Below are 19,094 nucleotides of genomic sequence, written 5' to 3'. Positions count from 1 at the left end.
GGAGGTAAAATCTATACAGAAAGCTGAAAAACATTAGATTTCCATATTTTCTATGATTCATTACAGGCTACAATCCATATTGAAAAATAATTGACAAAATTTAAATTATTTATGAAATGTATTCTAAGCATAGAAATTTAATTATATATTGTTTTCATCCTGAGGCTTTTCTCTGCTTTAGAAATAAAATCATACAAATGCATTTTCCTCGGAGCCTATGAAAATGCTGAGATAAAATATCTCATTTTAAAATATGTATTTTTAATTTGTATTTGAAACCCTGGATATTGTGTGTGTGTGTGTGTGTGTTTGGGGGTGTGTCTGTGCTTGGTAGTGGGGAAATCAGCTTATATCACATTGACTATTATCTTATTAAGAAGAATGTTTACAGTATATATAGTTGGACTGATTCTGCTTACATGCAGAGATAAAGATTTACCTTAAATTCAACCAACACTGACATATGTGAGTAGATAAATCAGTCTTTATAATTGAAGCTGTGCTGCATTTTACCTACAAGACTTCTGGAAACCATTTCAGAAACATTTTTTTCAGAGGCTACAAAGTTATTTGACATCAGGAGAATTCTGTTTCTCAATCCAAGTATGCTAAGTATGCTAAGATCAATCCAGGAGGCATATATATATATATATATATATATATATATATATATAAATTTTACTGGTTTGCTTTTTGTGTGTGTGTAAAATATTCTTATAAGGTACTTTTTAAGAAAATAGTTATACTTAACCACTGGAAGTTAATAAATTAAAATTTGGAAGTGATAGCTGTACTTGATTTTTTCCCCCTGCTTAGGCCACCATTTTCAATCACAACAAAATTCATCTTGAGATTCAATGGAACAAAAAATCCAAAAGAGAAGGAAAAATTATTGGAACTAGCTAGAAAGGCCGTTATCAGATATAAGGTAGTGCTGTACCGTTTGATTTACTTGGTATGTGAACTTGCTCTTCTAATTGGTGGATGATTACTTGTTCTATAATATTGAAAGATGCCCAGCTGGTGAGACTCAGTGGTTGAACATCGACCCATACACCAAGAGGTCCCAGGTTCAATTCCTGATCAGGGCCCAGGCCCAGGTTGTGGGTCAAATTCTCAATAGGGGGTATGCAGGAGGCAGCCAATTGATGTTCTCTTTCATTAATGTTTCTATCTCTCCCTCTCCCTTCTTCTCTCTCTAAAATCAGTAAAGAAGAAAAATAATAAAAAATAAAATATTGAAAGAAAAAATGAGGAAGTACTTTTCTTTAATTATAAGTAAACATCGTTAAAAATATTAATGCAAATTAAAGTTAAAGTTTATAACCAAACAATTTGATGTCAAATGGCTTTTGTGGTGAAGATTTCCCATAAATTATTAGGGAATATAGCTGCCAACACCAGTCAAAGAGCCCACAGCAAAATATCGAATGCTGGTAAATAAATTTTTGACGATGAAAATTTAACTTTTTCTTTAAAAAAGCTAACAGACGTGATGTGGGATAAGAAAGCTTTCCTTACCCTTTGCTGCATGGGCACAGAGGGCTGTCGTGTTTATTAACTTCTGCCCATCTACAGTGAAGCAGCCAGTTTTTCAGCAATTTGGCATCACATTTCTGTTGAATCACATTTCATCAATATACTCTTCCTTCTAAAATCAGAGATACATCCCTTGGTAGAGAAATAAGATAAAAATAGAAGAAATCCCTGGAAAACAAAGAGTGAGAATTATTTTCAACAAATAACTAATGATATGACTTAGAATATTATCAAACATTTTCTACATTTTAATACTAACACAGTTTGCATAAAGGGTCAAGAAATAAAACTAATGAAAATAAAAGATAAAAATACATAAAATTTTATATAACTCGAGCCACAGAGCATCAGCCTCATAGAATGACTTTGAACATATACTTACGGGTTAATTTAAATAAATAAATAGGTAAATAAATAAATAAATAAATAAATAAATAAATAAATACATACAAACAAGCAAACTGTATGATTTTGTTGGCTTCTCTCATGTTTCCCCATCACAGAGAAAACTGGGTCTCAGAACCTTGAGCACCGGGAAGCATGTCCATCTCCCTGCTGCGTGGGTTGAAGTATCTTATCTGGCTCAGTGCAAAGGAGAAATCCAAGATGGTCTGTGCTCTACCCTCTTTCCTAGTTACCATACGTGTTTTCTAGATTATCAGTGAAGGCGTAATTTGAGACCTTTCATATTTAGAAATTGTGCAGGATCCAAGAAAAATTTGCCTTTCTCTATCGAAATGCCTGATAATGTTTCTTTGTGAAAGTTCTTTTTGTAATTTTGAATTAATGAATTTACTCAACTTTTTAATTACAAAATTGTTTAAAAATCTTTTGCTCAGCATAGTCTTTATTGCCTTTTTCTAAAATTAGTAACTAATTAAAAAGTAATATAAAGTGTCATTTAGTGATTTTCAATTACAATAGGAGCTATACTTTAGAGAGACTTGATTCTGCATTTTATAATTCTTACTCATAAAACATTAACCAAATGGCTGTTAGTTTTTTCACCAAGTTTTCACTTATTTTAAACAGCCATTTTACTCATTACCTTTTCATTTATCACTTCTCACTTGTAGCCTCCTTTCAAACTACCCTCCAACTAATCTAAGAAAGAAATTAAAAACAATTATTTTTAAGGAGGTAGAATTGCTTCTATCATTATCCTAAATTTTATGTGTATGCCTTTTAAAATGAGCTTTTAGAATGTGAGGTGTATGAGGTCAGAGAGTATTTCTCCATGTAAATTGGGTTTTGAAGTGCTGTCTGGGAGCTAAACAACAGGAAGAGTAAGAAGGATTTTGTATTTAACTGGCCTATGGGCACTTCGTCACAGTGCCATCCACGGTGTGACCCCTATTAAATGTTTAAATCATAAGGAAGTAAACACTCTTGGCTAGCCAGCAACCAGCAGCCCCTGGCTCTTCTTTGTCAATTAAACCTTAGTTTTGTTCAGGTATCATGCAGTCAGGTGATTCAGAAGAGGATTGGCCTTTCCTAGCTTCAGGGGGTGAATCGTGTTTGATCAAAACTAATGAAGGCAACACCCCTTTAAGCTTTACTGATTAGATCAGGGTCCTGATCAAGAAATGTGAAGAGAGTCTGTTTGGGATACTTATATTTTGAATTGCTTTTGAAAAAGACCTGCCTGAGATAAAGCACCCCTTCCCTCCCTGTCCTCCTCCTGATTCTTCTCTAAGTGGCATGGAAAGAACGGGATGCCTGGCTCTTGTGCGGTCATCCCAGACATCGGGTCCTCCTGGGGAACCAGAAGACGAGAACATAAGCATACAGAGGGCAGTTATATTAGCCAGCCTTGGAGCCTAACTAACTTTGATCTTGAGAAGTTATAAACACACTTATTTTGAAGACACTTTGTGAGTTTTCTGTTGCACACAGCCAAAGCTCATTAAGCTATTCAGCTCTAAATAAAAACCCTAATTATAATTTCTTCTTACCAGCTCCACAGCTGGAAATACCCTCCTAATCAGTGTCCTGCTTTACTCTGTCTACACGTTCCTTACTCTACTGTCCACCCTCCATTCAGCAGGGGCCATTCTAAACTTTAAATAAGTTCTCGTACCTTCTGATTACACCTAAAAAGAACTCCAACCTCATATTGTGAGCGGCTCGGCTCCGAATGATCTGGCTCTTGGCTGCCTCCCCTACTGTTCCATTATGCTGTAGTCATAGTGGTCTCCTTCCTGTCCCTTGAACATATCAGGGCTTTTCCTTTCTCAAGTCCCTGCATTTGCTCTTCTTCCTCAGTTATTTACATGACTACTCCTCAAATCTTTGTAATGACTTGGGGTGCAATTTTCTTTAGGGCTTTAGCTCTACATTCTTCCTCGTTCAGTTCCACTGGGCCTTATTTCCTCTTCCTTGATTTCCCATCTTCTCTTTCACAGCACTTATCTTTAACACTGTCTTTTGTCATCCAATTCTGTCCTGTTTCCCACACTGTTATGCTTGTGGCCTGGTGATCTATTTTGTGTTGGCTGAAAGAGCTGGGACTCCTTGGACTCACCCTCTCTTTATCTCCCTCATCTCTAATCAGCTCTATCTGCATAGTCTTTCCAGCTTTGTGACTTCTGAATACCGGCCTTCCTCCATGGCAGCTTAAGGTTCCAAAGCTCCCATCGTGAAAGAAAGGTCCAGGTAGCAGCTGTATTGCCTTTTCTGATCTGGCCTTGGAAGTCATGCAGTGTTACTTCTGCCACAGTCTATTGGTTGAAGCAGTCACAAGGCCTGATCAGGTTCAAGGGGAAGGGGACACCCCTCTTGATGGGAAGGGAGTCAAAGAATTTGTAAGTAATTTAAAATTACAATCTGGTCTTATGACTGAGCAAATAGTTCATTTTAAGACTTAATTGTAGCATGTAAAAAACAGCATAATTTATCAATAACAGAGTTTCTACTTTTTGATTTTTCAGAAGCTTTAAATATGCTTTATAGTTCCTTGGACCATGCTTTCTTTGGTTGTGATCATCTACCTGCCTTATTTTTTCTTGCGGAATCAGTTTTATATAGACTCTGTTGTGATGCATTCCTAAAGACATACTTATATTCAGTTGAAATAAAGCTGGCAAAGGTATGTTTTACAATATTTTTAATTGCTATGTGTACTATGTGTAGCCACACAACCTCTGTTTTAGGATCTAAACAGTGCATTTGGTTTTATTGGGGAATATTCTCTCATTTGGCAGTTTATTTCAATCTTCTCTAAATGTGGGTAACACACTATTTATATCCATAGATAGTTTGAGAAAATATATCTCCAACTGTGTAAGAAAATAATATTTAATTAAAAAGTAAGTTCCTTATTCGTATATCTGAGTATATATAGTTTTTCTCCTCTGTATTTTAAGAATTTTATTTTTTTTATTTATTAATTTTTTTTTTATCCTCACCCGAGGACATTTTTCCATTTTTTGTTCAGGTAGAGTGGGAGGGAGAGAGAGGAACAGAGAGAGAGAGAGAGAGAGAGAGAAATCGACGTGAAAGGAACACATCGAGTGGTTGCCACCTGCACGACCGACCAGGGCCGGGGACAAACTGCAACCTCGGTACGCGCCCTTAGCAGGAACCGAACCCGGGTCTCTCAGGACCGCAGGCTGACGCTCTAAACGCTGAGCCAAACCGGCCAGGGCTGTATTTTAAGAATTTTAAAATGCCGCTTTTTCATTTAAAAATGCCAACAATGGGGGAAAAAAGGAGGAACATCTGTAATACTTTCAATAATAAAGATAAATTTTAAAAAATGCCAACAGATAACCTGCAATGCTTGCTCCTTCTGAGAAGAGCGGTTTTTCTCTCAGCATCCCAGTCATTTTAGAGCCATCAGATGAGACATCATCTTCAAATAGCTCATTTTATAAGCTCCTGGCCTGATGTCATGCGGTTCTATTCCCTGTTGCCTGTTGCAAAATATACTGTTAGCCAAAGAAATTTAGCTTAACTAAGTGGTTTTATGGTTTTATTGTAAAGAAAGAAAAGGAAGACTAAAGAGAAGGGATGGGAAGAGACGGGGAGAAGGGGATGAAGATGAATATGGAGGAAAGGTGGGAGAGCAGAGGGTGCGAAGTGGACAAGCGGGAGTCTAGTCTGGAAGGCAAAGCTTGAGCTGTCCTGCCCCAGAGAGAATATGTACATAAACGAGACGTGAGGCAAGATGCACAGAAAGCTCCTGAATTCCTTAAGGATTTACGAAGGTAGATTTTTCCATGAAAATCTGGCCTTTTTGAATATTATAGTTTTAAAAACCATTTTCCAAGCATAGCTATAAGTAAGGATAGCCTCCAGCTCAGGTAAAACTCATGGCCAAATTGGGGTATAATACAGTGATAATTGAAACTGATTTGCTTCTCATGTATTTTTATATTTCTCTCGCATTAAATGTTAAAACATTAATATTTATTTCAACATCGATCTTTAATCCTTAGGAAAGTCCTAAATTATTTTCTTCTGACTAGTTTTTAACTTCAGTCTCTTAGAGAGGCACAGTACTATATCAAAGTGGTCTATCTGATGAGATGCCTTGGATACGCCCTATAAACATTTTATTTTTATTTAATTTTTTAAGTGTATAAATGGTGTATATTTATAATTTATGGATACATTTACAAATATTGTTGAAGCATTCTCAGAATTTATTTTACTGATAGAAGTTTATGATTAAAAAAATGGGTAAATCACTGCCATAATGGAAAGTTCATAACTTTTGGTGCAAGACATATAGTTCTGGGTTCAAAGTCTAGTAATGCCACTTATTTGTTTAATAGTTGTGGGTGAATCACTGAGACTGAGCAGAATCATTTTTAGAATTTTGGTTTTTTTTTACATGTAGATTTAATAATTCCCTGCATTGTTTGGATAGACATATGATTTGATAGTGATAGTTATTTTTATTATTTGGTTCTTCATGAACTTATGAGTTAGCAACTTAGGCTCCTGTGTTTTCTTTATCTCTATACTTTGAGGAGGGTTTTTTTTTGGCCATTATCTGTGAAATCTTGCATATCATATGATTTTGAAGATATTTCACTTTTTTGTCTATGTGAAAAAACTGTTTTAGTTATACATGTATTTTAAATTTCACAGAAGTAAGTTATTACCTTTATTTAGTAATGACTTGATTTTTCATGAGGGAATGGGGATCTTAGTACAGAATACAATGCACAGGCAGAATATTTCTCAAAACTATCTAACACCATGTTTTTCAAACTGTTTTGACTAAGGCCCATAGGGAGAAATATTTTTTGGATTGCAATACAGCACACACATTAATGCATACTCATTTATGTATAAGTGAGACAAGAAGCTGTGCTATATACTATAAAATTTTCTCTTCTCTTTTATTTTCTTTAAAAAATCTCCTCTCAAATGATTTCATGACTCACTTAAAGGGCACGACTTGCCATCTGAAAAATACTGTTCTAAAGGACACAGAACAAAATATCATTCACTGTTGGTCATTATATGTAATGTAGAGATGATTTATAAAAGTCTTTTTTAGCTGAACCAGTATTTCAACCTTGATATAAATGTTTTAAAATTATTTCAAAAGCACACAGTTTCAAGAGTTTGAAATTGTTCCATCAAAAGCAAATGTAATAAGAAAATGGTTTATTTTCTTTATGGTTTTTAAACATTTATTGTTGCAGCACAAAAATGCTTTCTTCTTTTTTCTTTTGACAGATTGCCTATTTGATCTTCTTAAGACTTTTTATATATTTCCTGCATGGTCACCTAGAAAGTTTTAAACAACATTTACTTAGACTTCAACCTTATTTATATGGTAGGCTATCTTTTATTTTCTACACTTATAAATGTTTTATGTTATATTTTGAGAAGCTCAGACTATCACTCTAAAGCTGTGTTTCATTTTTCTTGAAAGATAATAGGTGCAATATTGAAGACCACAGCTTCCGAACCAGATTGCATGGGTTTTTACTTTAAACTTTTCTACTTAATACTTCTATCACCTTGTCTGACTCAGTTTTTTTGTATGTAATACTATCTACCTCTCTGGATTGCAGGGAAGTTAAATTAATGTTTTAGTCAGGTAATACTAGTGGTGATGGAAATGTTAGACTTGAGTAAGGAGGCGTGGATGTGGAAGTTAAGTAGCTATGACATCAGTATACGCAAGAGATGTTCAATATGTGAGCAATTAAAAGGAGAATAGGATAGAGTAAAATAGCCTTAAAAAGATACGGGACTTAGAGATCAATTGGATCTAAGCTATATATAAGGGAAAGTGAGGAATTCAAGAGGAACCTCAAGTTTTACATGTTGATTAAAAGGTTCAAGACAATGGTGTCCTAAACTGGGAAAATCTTGGAGAAACATTGGACATACTGAATTTGAAGGTCACTTAGGTATATATACTAAGCTGGCAGTTGGAAGCAGGTTTGGAACTAGAGCAATAAGTGAAGGCTGGGATTCACTTACTTCACAGATATTGACGTGGATGAATTGACCGTCTTCCATGTTAATGTAGCTGAGACAACCTGAGGGTGGGAAGTGGTGGTGGGTATAAATTAATTCTAGAAATAGATTCTGGGGGACGTTTAATAGAGTATTACAGTAACAGACATCAGTGAATGAAAATTGAGGGAAATAGGAAGAAGTGATGGCACAGAAATTCAGAGGGAAGGTTCAAGAAGGTCAACATTATTGAGAGCTGTAGAAATATTGAATAATAGGAGGAATGAAAGTGATGATGGGTTTCTGCAACCAGAAAGTCACTGTTGACCCTGGGGGCATTCTGCAGGGAGAGGGGAAAGCAAATTCAGATGGAATGTAAACAAAGAGTGAAGGGGAAGTTTAAGCATGAGACAGAGACGGTGAATGATTTCCAAAAGCTTAGCTATACAGGGAAGAACAAATATGCCAATAATTTGGATTAAAAAACAAGGTCAAAAGAAGAGAAGATTGGTATATTGTAGGATAAGGGATGAAGAGACTTAAGATACAAGTAATGGAATAGTGTTTGATGACATGTCATGGCGGAGGGAACAGAAGGTTATAGCGGGTGTTTTGGAGACTGACTGGTACGCACCTCCAGTGCAAGTTCTGATAGGCATGCACCTAAGAGGGGGCTGTAACCTGGCAGAATAGGAATTCATGCCTATCACATTTCTCATTTTGCTTTCATCATTATACTATATTTCTTTTCTTTAATTCTTTAGTGTTCAGCATACCGACTTACTAAATATTTAGATGATGGTGGCAAGTAAATTTTGAAAACTTATTTGAATAAAAGTTCTCACTTTAGCCTGTTATTGTGGATATATCCCAAGAAAACCAACATCTTTGTTTCATATATAAATAAAATCCCCAGATTTTGCCCTTTAATCAAATATTGTTAAATACAGCCTGACTTAGGCTATACCTTTGTCTTCAACAATAGGCTGATTCCCACCTGAGACTATTAGAAGACACTGCCTACCCATATAGCGATCCAGGAAAAGATTGGTTATGAAGAATTTTTCCATGCTGTTCATAAATGGAAACTCAAAGATTATCTAAAAGTTTATAAAAAAAAAAACAGCACAAAGATGGTTCTGTTCAATATCACATGGTCTAATGTTAAATGACATAAGTGCTGCTAAGTTCAAAATATATACTTTTAAAAATTAATAACATCTTGAGAAGGAATAAAAATGGAGAATGTTGGCTTAAAAGCAATGACATTAATTTGTAGGATTACAATTTTAAAGTATCTGTTATGAATATAGTATGTTATAACTCTATTTTCTTTCAGCTGAAAGTTTCCAAGCATTGTTGTACAGCAACTATTCTTAATCGGGCATTTGGCCATTATGCAATTTATATAATATAATCTTAGTTGTATATATTTTCATTTATGAATTATTTACCCTGTAGGTTTATGTTACACCACTAGGGGGCATACATAACATTATAAATCCTGAATAGATGGGGGAATGTATGGCAGTTTCAGCATCCAAGTACCGAATTTAATTATATTTTAATAACTAAAAGACAAATGAAACACTATGCAAGATATTAATGAACTATTTCTCACAAATTTTTATTCTTACAATAGCACTTTATTTCTCTGAAGAATCATATTACAATTATCCAAACATTTTTTCAAATATACAATTTGTTCTGAAAACCATGGAAATTATATGTACAAGAGAATTATCTGAATCAGTTTTTAGCCCTGTGGAAAACAATATGCAACATAAGAACATAGATTCTGATACGGTGAGTCCATTCTAATGCATGATGAATCAAATTAATATTTTTATGATTAAATAGTTGTGCTTGTCAATTCAGTAAACATTTCTGAAGATGAGTTTTGCTGGGGGAGTAGAAACACTAAATCTATGCCACCAGGAGGAGGAGTTAATTGGATTAGTAACGGGGCTTCAATATGCAGCACTACTACTTTAAATATGTTTTTATTGATTTTTTTAGAGAGAGAGGAAGGGAGAGAGAGATAGAAACATTGATGTGAAAAAGATACATCAATCAGTTGACTCCTGCATACCCCCTACTGGGGATTGAGCTGGCAACCCAGGCATGTGCCCTGACCAGGAATCGAACCAGGACCTCTCAGTCTATAGGACTGACGCTCAATCCCCTGAGCCACACCAGCTGGGCTATCACTACTACTTTAAATAGAGTAATGCCATAATCCCTTCTTCCTTGTAGAATCCACCTCAGCTGTTTAAATGAAAATTGCAACATAATTTAGTTTGACTTATAAACGAACATTTTAAGATATTACATTTTTATTAAAAGGAAAGTGTGTAAAGTGCAGGCTATTAATGATAACAAGTGTAATATTTCTATGCTTCCATAATTCATATGTAATAACATTTAATATGCTATTAAAATCAATGGGAAAAATGTAAATGGTTTAAAATTGAAAAATTAAAATAATCTCTAGTATATGAAAAATCTCCTTTCAATTTCTAACTCAGATATTAGTCATTAACATTAGAGACAACGTGCTGTCCCAATTATTTAATTCCTAGGTATGTAATAAACTATTATGCAGATGTAGTACGCAAACAGAACTACAGTAAGTCATGTAATTATTTACATACCTTTTGAGCTGATGTTTGTCACATGACACATTTCAATCTCTGAGGTTCATAATGTCTTCATTTCCTTTTCTTGCATATATTCCAAAATAAAGCAGTAAACATTGCAAAACCTTGATTCTTTTATTATCTTATTTTTATAAATATAGTTTTATTGATTTTTAGAGAGAGAGAGGAAGGGAGAAGGAGAGAGATAAATATTGATGTGAGAGAGATACATGAATCGGCTGCCTTCTGCATGACCCCTACTGGGGGATCAAGCCCACAACCTGGGTATGTACCCTGACCTGGAATCGAACCAGCAACCTTTCAATGCACAGGACAATGCCCAACCAACTGAGCCAAACAAGTCAGGGCTTATTTTTGCTGTCTAGACTTATCATTCTGGAGTTTATAAATAGAAAAAAAGTTTTTCTATTTGATTTGTTTTTCTTAAAATGGAGAAAATACATTTAACATAATGCAAGTTGAAACAACTTAAGGAAATTTAAGGAAGATTAGCTTTTTCAATAGTTTTATCTAGAAGTTGCCACACAGTCTTCCCATGTTTCCTCTGGGCCCTTTCTAAAACTAAGATTTACAAGTATAAGGAAAAACGTTTACATCTATTTTTAATCTTTCTAGGCTTTGGTGTTTCCTCTTTGGCTCATAACTTGTGAACCATTTACACAGAGTGACACATACTGAGTAATTTGAACCTTTTGGTTCTAAGTACTAATGAACACAAATTGCTGTGTGCATGAAAAGGATCTTGTTTTTAAGTTTTAAAATGTTTTAACAATAAATATATAACCTAAGATATTGAACAACAGAAAGCGCACTAATCATGAAGAGGAAAAACCTGCTGACCAACTGTCTGTGTAATCCAGAGGTGGTACTTTAAAATCTCCAAATGCCATTTGAATATCTTTAAAAAAGGCATCACCCAGCCCTGTCTGGGCGGCTCAGTTTGTTGACTATCATCCCATGCAACAAAGGGTTGTTGGTTTGATTCCTGGACATGGAACAGGAACATGCCCTGGTTGCAGGCTTGATCTCCTGTAGGGGGCATGCAAGAGGCAGCTAATGGATGTTTCTCTCTCCCTCTCTCTAACTCTCTCTCTAAAAATCAATGAAAAAATCTTAAAAATAAAATACATCACCTTACACTGTAAAAATATAAAAATGTCAAATCACCATATTGTACACCTAAAACTAACATAACTAATATATTGTATACTAACTCTGCTTTAAAATGACGTGTGCAATATTCTTAAACTTCTCTGAGTTGCTTAATATAACCTTTACTTTTGAGATATGTTTATTTTGAGGTAACTGATCTCATTACTGACCTTCCAAGAAAAAAAAAAAAGAAAAGACATCACCATCACTGTCATCATCATCATCATCATATTTTCCCTAACTAATCTATAGGGTTGTTGTGACAATTGCAAAAGAGAATGTGCCTTGTATATTGTTAAGTGCCATGCAAATGTAAAGGATGATTATTGAAAAATACATTTAGGAATTCACTTTAACTTAGGCAGCTAAATATACTAATTTTCATCTAAGGATATGATTCTGCTGACTAAATGATTGTGCTTAACTATGTAGTTAACTGTGCTTACTTAATGTAGTCATTTGAGTATTTTCCCTTTAAACAAATAAGATGCTGTGAAGTCTTCATGACATGAGTGTCCTGGTCAGGAGGCAGGCAACCTTCAATGTTGATCATGCTTCTCTTTAGGAATCAGTCTGGTTTTGTCCCTCTTGGTGCACAGACACGCGTGGAAATGGAGGCTTAGTGTTACAGAGCTTGTCTTGAACTACAAGGGGCAATAATTTCAACACGTGCCAAGAATGTATCTCCTTAGAGTGGGACCAGTCCCTGTGTGTCTATGCCCTTTTCCACATTTTAGGACTAAGAACATAGTTCCAGTCTTCTCTAAACTCTGTGTCAGCACTATAGGTATAATTCTGTGAAGAGATTATAACAGATTTTAACCTATCAGATTTATTGCTCTTCTTTTTCTCCTCCCATTACCTCATAATATAAATAATACAATGGGCAGTGTAGCCATAGTGCTGCTAAAATTGCTGGTTGAGCTAACTGATTCGGTGCTTGATTACACAGTTTAATGCCGTGCCCCAGTCTCAGCCCACTTTCTCTGGTATTCATCTAAGCCAGCCTCTCCAGTTCAGTTGAGTATTAATTCATTCAATATGGGAATGTAAAAGATACATTTGTATTCCTTCTCTCTCCCGTCTTTATTATTATTACGCTATAGTAGTGGATTTGTGGATTTATTTCCACAGCTCGTATCCTTTAATAATGCTAAAAGGTCCATGAGAGCATACTTGGGCCACTGTAAAATATTTCATTTTTAATATATTTATAAGCACTGGAGCATAAGCATAATTATTTGATTTGTTTTCAAAGTGTTGCTATAAAATAGCTGGAATAAAAAGAATTTTGTAGACATACACATTAGGATACTCACAAAATGGGTGTCGGTTCTATTTAAGAATAAGGCATTTCCTTTTCCGGCTGCTGGAACCCATTTCTCCTTTTAATATCCTTTTAAGCTGAGCCAGACACAGGGTTTCCACCGACTTTGACAAATGGTACACTTTAATTAGCTCTGTGGATTGCAGAGCCAGACCACTGGATTGAGTTCTCACTCTGTCCTTTGCTCACTAGCAAGGCTGAATTTGCCAGTTGTCATATGATAATAACAGAGCTCTTTGGAGAAGGTAGATTCAAACTCAACTGAAATGCTATAAACTCTTTACAGAACAGTTGCAGCTGTCCTCAAGTACAAATTGTTTTCTGCAAACTAGAAAACACAGAGAGTTCGCATTCAAATGGAATCAGCAGTCTCATCCTCTGATGCTTTAAGTACTTGGTACACCAAAAGTATTATCTAAATTTAGGACATTTTGTGCTGTACTGTAATTGTAAATGGTTACTAGGAATTGGGTTAGACTTAGACACAGGTTCTTTAAAATTATGAGTGTTAGTCTATGATTCATGTCCTAATATCCAAGCAACACATTTGTACTGAGAGGTCCTTTCATGGCAATGTCAACCATTCCCCAAATGACTGAAAACAAGGATGAAACCCAAAAAGCTGTCTCTGAGCAGCCAAAATAGAGCCCATGCTTTCAAGCTAATTTATTTCTGTTATAAAAGAGAGCTTGGTCAGACACTCAGAGTTTGTGTACTCAACTTTGCACAAAAGTCAAGTTGATTGGTCATCTGAATTCTCAGCCAACACTTGTTTTAGGTGGGCGTCTGAAAGTAGGTGCTCTACAAGCTGACACTGATAGCCTGTTGGAGGAGGTAATCTAGAGGAATTGACCTCCAGTAGACCCTCAAGCTAGCTCTGGGCAATCAGAGCTCCTCACTACCTCCCCTGTCCTTGAAATGTACATTCTACTCACCATTCCCACAATGGGAGCCGTTTTCAAGGATGCAACAGTGACAAAGCAATGTGTTGTTGAGACCATCCGGATGGTATATGTGACTGAACCCGGTTAAGGTCTCTATATGAACTTCAATATTCTGGTGGGTGAGTGTGCAGATCTACTCCTCCTGTGGCCATCCTAGACAAGCCTGGTAAGTTGCCTTGCTTATTAAACCTGTTACCTCCAAACTGGAGTGGTCTCCTCTTTCTTAGTTCTGCCCTGCTCTTCATGCACAGCAGCCAGTTTGCAAACCCTCATATCACAAAACTGGACAAGACAGCAAGGGTGAGATGAAAGAACTATAACACGTGGTCACAAAGCCAAAAAATAGGAAGAAAGAGAGAGAGGGAAGTAGGGGGGGAAGAGGAAAAAATAAAATGTTCTCTGGAAGTCATTTAATGCAGTGTTTATTGCTTTTCAAACTATCTGGGGCAAAAGATCCCTCTTCACTTTTGCCTCATGTACTTGGAAAATTCACAGGTGTAGCAAATGTATCATTTGCTCTTGAAACCAGTGACCACCAATGTGCATTTAAGCAAAGTGGGTTTATTATGTGTTGCAGAGAGAGAACACGTGTCCAAGGAACCACAAGATATCTTAATAAGAGTGTGTGAGAATGGACCTATTACAGGATTTGGACTTTGGGTGATTGTGGGAGGCTATAAAGATTTGATCGTGCCAGAAATAAGGGACTTTTCCATGACTGGGTATTTTGTAGGTGGCACAGTGACTCTTTGTCTATGCTTAGAAAAACATTATCAGGTAGCTTTGTTTGCTTATGTGTCCTGTTCTCAGAGCACCACTGTCTGAAGTTGATGTTCTGTGAGTTTATATCCAACAGGAAAACAAAATGACCTGGTTGTGAGCATCACAGTAGCTTGTAATAATATTGATGTCAAATCAGTTCCAGACATCAGAGGCTGCTTTTACTCTTTCTCAATGATGAGTAAAAATGGTATCATATAAAACTCAAAATAAAACTTAAATCTTGTTCAATGTTCAAAATCCTGATCTTTTCTTTACCAAATGCTTTTGGGAATTTTCTCTGGTGATGGTGCATAGGTTTGTTAACAAGAACTTTTGACCTAATAATCTGTGTAGCCATGCAGTGTACATTATGAACAAAAATAAAGTGTTAAATTAATTAGTTAAGCCAACCACAAGTTTCAAAATATATCTATTTATGTATTGGTTTTAAATAAGTTTGCAACATCACGCATCCAGGCTGAAACATCTAGAACAATTTGAGAAAAGAATTTCATTTTTATGGGTCTGTTTTTTGGGTGGGCTCAACTGCAAAGCATAAAATTGAGTTATTTGGATAAAATATATTTACTGAAGTCAGTATGTCTGAGTCTGATATTTTACATTATTTTAAAATAAAGCTTTTCTATAGAATATTCTAACATTGTAAACAATGACTTGTTTCCCTTTGCTTCTCTGAATGATTGTTTCCCAGAGTCAGTAGCCATGTTCAAAAACTTGAGCTTACCCCTTTATCTTTGGTGTCTGAGCTCCTGACCTGAAACTGATCAGTCCCCAGTCATGGGACTTAACTAAACAGCTTATTAGAAATGTCTTAGCTCAAAATCAATGTATGAACTTCTGGCCTTCTATCTTAAGAGAATGCAACATGCAATTTTTCTATAAATTGTAATCCTGATGCTGTTATATATGACAAATGAAATTTACAAAGTCTTTTGGAATTTCTTTAAGTGTTTCTTTTGAGCACAAAAGAGTAAAATATCAGCTAGGTTAGCAATTTGAGTACATATCACAGGATGTGTATTTGAATCTTTATTGTTGACAAAAATTCAATGAGAATGCTATGTTATTGTTGTTTAAAAATAAAATCAGGTTTCTTTATACCAATCACTTGAATAGACCAATTCAATCTATAAAATTGTTAAAAAGTACTCTTAGAAAAAACAAACTAATAACTGCCCATTTGTGTTCTAAATTTGTAGGCTTTTAAAATTCTTCACAGACATTGACCATGTCCATCAAGTCATGTATTTTGGTCCATAAAGTGGAAATCCACATTTAAAATCTAATTTGTTGATTGATCATTGTTCAAACTTTCCCATCCCCTCATCCTTGAAGAGCTAAGTCATTTAGAGTCTAGGAAGCACAGTTGTGTCTAATAGTTGCCCCTTGAAGAATATAGGATTTTTGTTATACTATAGACCTGATGTCTTTGAATACCAGGGTCCCATGTGAAAATATATTAGGACCTTAAGTTCAGGTTAATGTACAAAATGTGTGTGTGTTCATGTATTATATTAAATAAATCATCGTGTACATCATCATCATGTATATAATAGATATATATTTAATATACATATATAACCATATTTGAGTAAATTGCTCCACTTGGAGAAACATGAAGTGCAAAAAAAATTGCATTCTCACTTGTATATTTAACTTTTATTTTATGTTTGTTCAAGTCAAAGCATTCTTTTCCAGGTATATTTTTATATTTTAATTTCAGGAAGGGTATGAAGTAAACACCCTGCTCTGGCACTGCGTTGCTGCTTGGGCCTGTGTTCAGAAGGATAGTCCTCAGTTGAATAAGGTGCTTGAACATGTCACCTTTCTTAAAACACAGCTTCAGAAGAAATGCTGGTAAGAGGGATCCTGTAAATCCAAAATAACTCATGGAGAAGTCTTTATGTTTAAATGTTAAATAACCTTTGTACTTAAATGTTAATCACACCTTAGTTGGCTATGAAAAAAATTTATAATCTCAGTTCCAAAGGCAAGGGCAATTTATATATTTTGTATTAGTTCATTTCATCAATAAATTGTTCCTGTTTCTTTCTCTCTCTCTCTCTCTCTCTTTTTGGCTAGATGAGCATGCATGTATTACATAGTTTGTCTTCATTAAATGAAAACTATCATTAATAAATTTATTCCCATATATAAAATTTTTTAAATTTTCCATCTTGTTAAACAATAATGAACTACAGTTTGTTATTTGGGGGAAATATTTCTAAGATGGTTTGTTATGCCTTACTTGTAATGTCTAACAAAAATGAACCTTGACTGATAAGTGTTAGTTTCCTCCTGTATGATGTTAATGTGAGAAGGGAAAAATAAGTCTTAAATTACTACAAAAGAGGGCAGGGGTTCAATGGAGGAAAGAAAAATTTTAAAGGAGTATTTCTGAGGAAATTGATCAGAGATATCCCTTTTAATTACTTGAGGACAAGCAGAATTCCTTTTCCAGTGCCAACAACAATAATCTATTATGCCATCTCAAGTTGCAAATGCAATGGTCATATATTTTTCTTAAAATTAATTCCAGTTTTTTTGTTTTGTTTTGTTTTTAGTTAATCCTTACCCGAGCATATTTCTTCATTGATTTTTAGAGAGTAGAAGGGGAGGGAGGATGAGGAGGAGGGGAGGGGGAGAGAGAGAGAGAGAGAGAGAGAGAGAGAGAGAGAAACATTAATGTGAGAGAAACCCATAGATTTGTTGCCTCCTGCACATGTCCCGACTGGAGTCTGGGGATCAAATATGCAACCCAGGTACCGGCCCTTGACTAGGAATGAAATCAGAGACCCTAAAGTGCTTGGGCTGATGCTCTAATCACTGAGCATACCAGCTAGGGCAAAATTAGTTCCAGTTTTTAAGCCTTTGGCAGCCTACTCTGCACCAATTGTCTTTGTGTACTTTAATTATATGAATCTGGAGCATGTTTTTATGAACCAAAGCTGCTTTCCCAGTTACATTTGGAAGTATTGCGGAATCCAGATTAAGTAAGGTTTCTGGAGGATGGCTTCAAGTTTGCCTAATTTCCTAGAAATAGCAGAGTTTAGAAGAGAGTTCATCAAGAACTTATATGTCTCATAGTCTGATGGGAACAACCTACTCAAGTATTGCAGTTAACAAAGATCATAATTCTCTTATATTTTATTTATTTTTTTAAGTCTATTTTTATTGTTGACAGTATTAAACATGGCCCCACCTCCACCCAGGCCCGCCCTCCCCTTCCCTCTGGCCATCACCACACTGTTGTCTGTGTCTATGTGTCATGCACACATGTTCTTTGGCTAATGCCTTCACCTTCTTCTCCCTCTAGTGAGGATAGCATCTTTAAATAGAAAAATTTTAATCCCAGTAGAATATATCTATTATATTAGTAATACAGGATATAATTTTAATAAGTATGTATTAATATAAAGCTGCTAAATATAGGGAAAGTTAGAGTTTTATTGGTGCAAACTAGGCTGTTCTGAAAGCCATGGTGATCCTTTCAGACCACTCTTATTATAGAAAAAAATCGTAGGGGATTCAAACACATAATTTTGTTTTCAAAGGACAAGCAACTAGAGCTACTTTAGCTTTTGGAAGACTCTTACTTGGTTTTAAAAATAACAGGCATTATATTTTGACATATAAAAATAAATATTGCATGACTTGGCCAAACTTATTTTCAAAGGCGTCTGATAATGACCAAGTAAATAGGTTCAAATAAGTGCTGAAATACTAAAAGTGTCTGTTTAAGAATATCCGATTCTGAAAGTCAAGGAATTGTTCCTTTAACCAATTTTCGGTTTTATTGTATTGCATTAACATTGATCTAATTTACTTTGTTAATGATTTGTCTTTAAGGTAGTTCTTTTTTTATACTTTGTATTCTATAGATTTGGGTGTGTTGGAGATAATACAAAACTTTTTACTTTACAAATGAAGAAACCGAGGCCAAATTTATTAGGCTGCCTAATCACTAGAGCCAGCTTTTAAGGGTCTCAGTGTAGTCCTCTCTCCAGTACATCAGCTCACCATCACTCAGGCTTGCATGGCTAAGGCAAGAACTGCTTTGAAGCATCTTGTCACTGAGCCCTGACTTCTCCTTTTCTGGAGGGCATTGTGGGAATCAGCCGAGGGAGGGCGTGGCACTCTTAGTGCTGAACAAACAGAGGGGTACATTGAGAAAATGGTGAAATACAGAGACTTCTTACAATAGAAGGACAAGATAATTGTTTTAAAAAAGTACTGAGAGGTAGTTTTGATTCTATGTCTTAT

General features: G+C 35.3%; 1 protein-coding gene across 1 annotated transcript in view; it reads left to right on the top strand.

Annotated features, from left to right (window-relative positions):
• TMEM232 (transmembrane protein 232) overlaps nt 1-19,094 on the top strand; it is a gene marked incomplete at its 5' end in the record, with an annotated part of 164,059 nt that overhangs the window by 9,825 nt on the left and 135,140 nt on the right. The window contains 6 exons of the mRNA XM_036279698.1: nt 817-928; nt 2,043-2,148; nt 4,470-4,627; nt 7,234-7,333; nt 9,608-9,771; nt 16,555-16,688. Of these exons, the coding sequence (XP_036135591.1) occupies nt 817-928; nt 2,043-2,148; nt 4,470-4,627; nt 7,234-7,333; nt 9,608-9,771; nt 16,555-16,688 (774 nt within the window). The remainder of the gene's footprint in view (nt 1-816; nt 929-2,042; nt 2,149-4,469; nt 4,628-7,233; nt 7,334-9,607; nt 9,772-16,554; nt 16,689-19,094) is intronic.

This window comes from Molossus molossus, unplaced genomic scaffold, assembly GCF_014108415.1.
Source record: "Molossus molossus isolate mMolMol1 unplaced genomic scaffold, mMolMol1.p scaffold_m16_p_3, whole genome shotgun sequence".
Classification (NCBI taxonomy): domain Eukaryota; kingdom Metazoa; phylum Chordata; class Mammalia; order Chiroptera; family Molossidae; genus Molossus; species Molossus molossus.
Note: the sequence above shows the minus strand (reverse complement) of the source record. Positions and strands in the feature narration are given on the sequence as shown.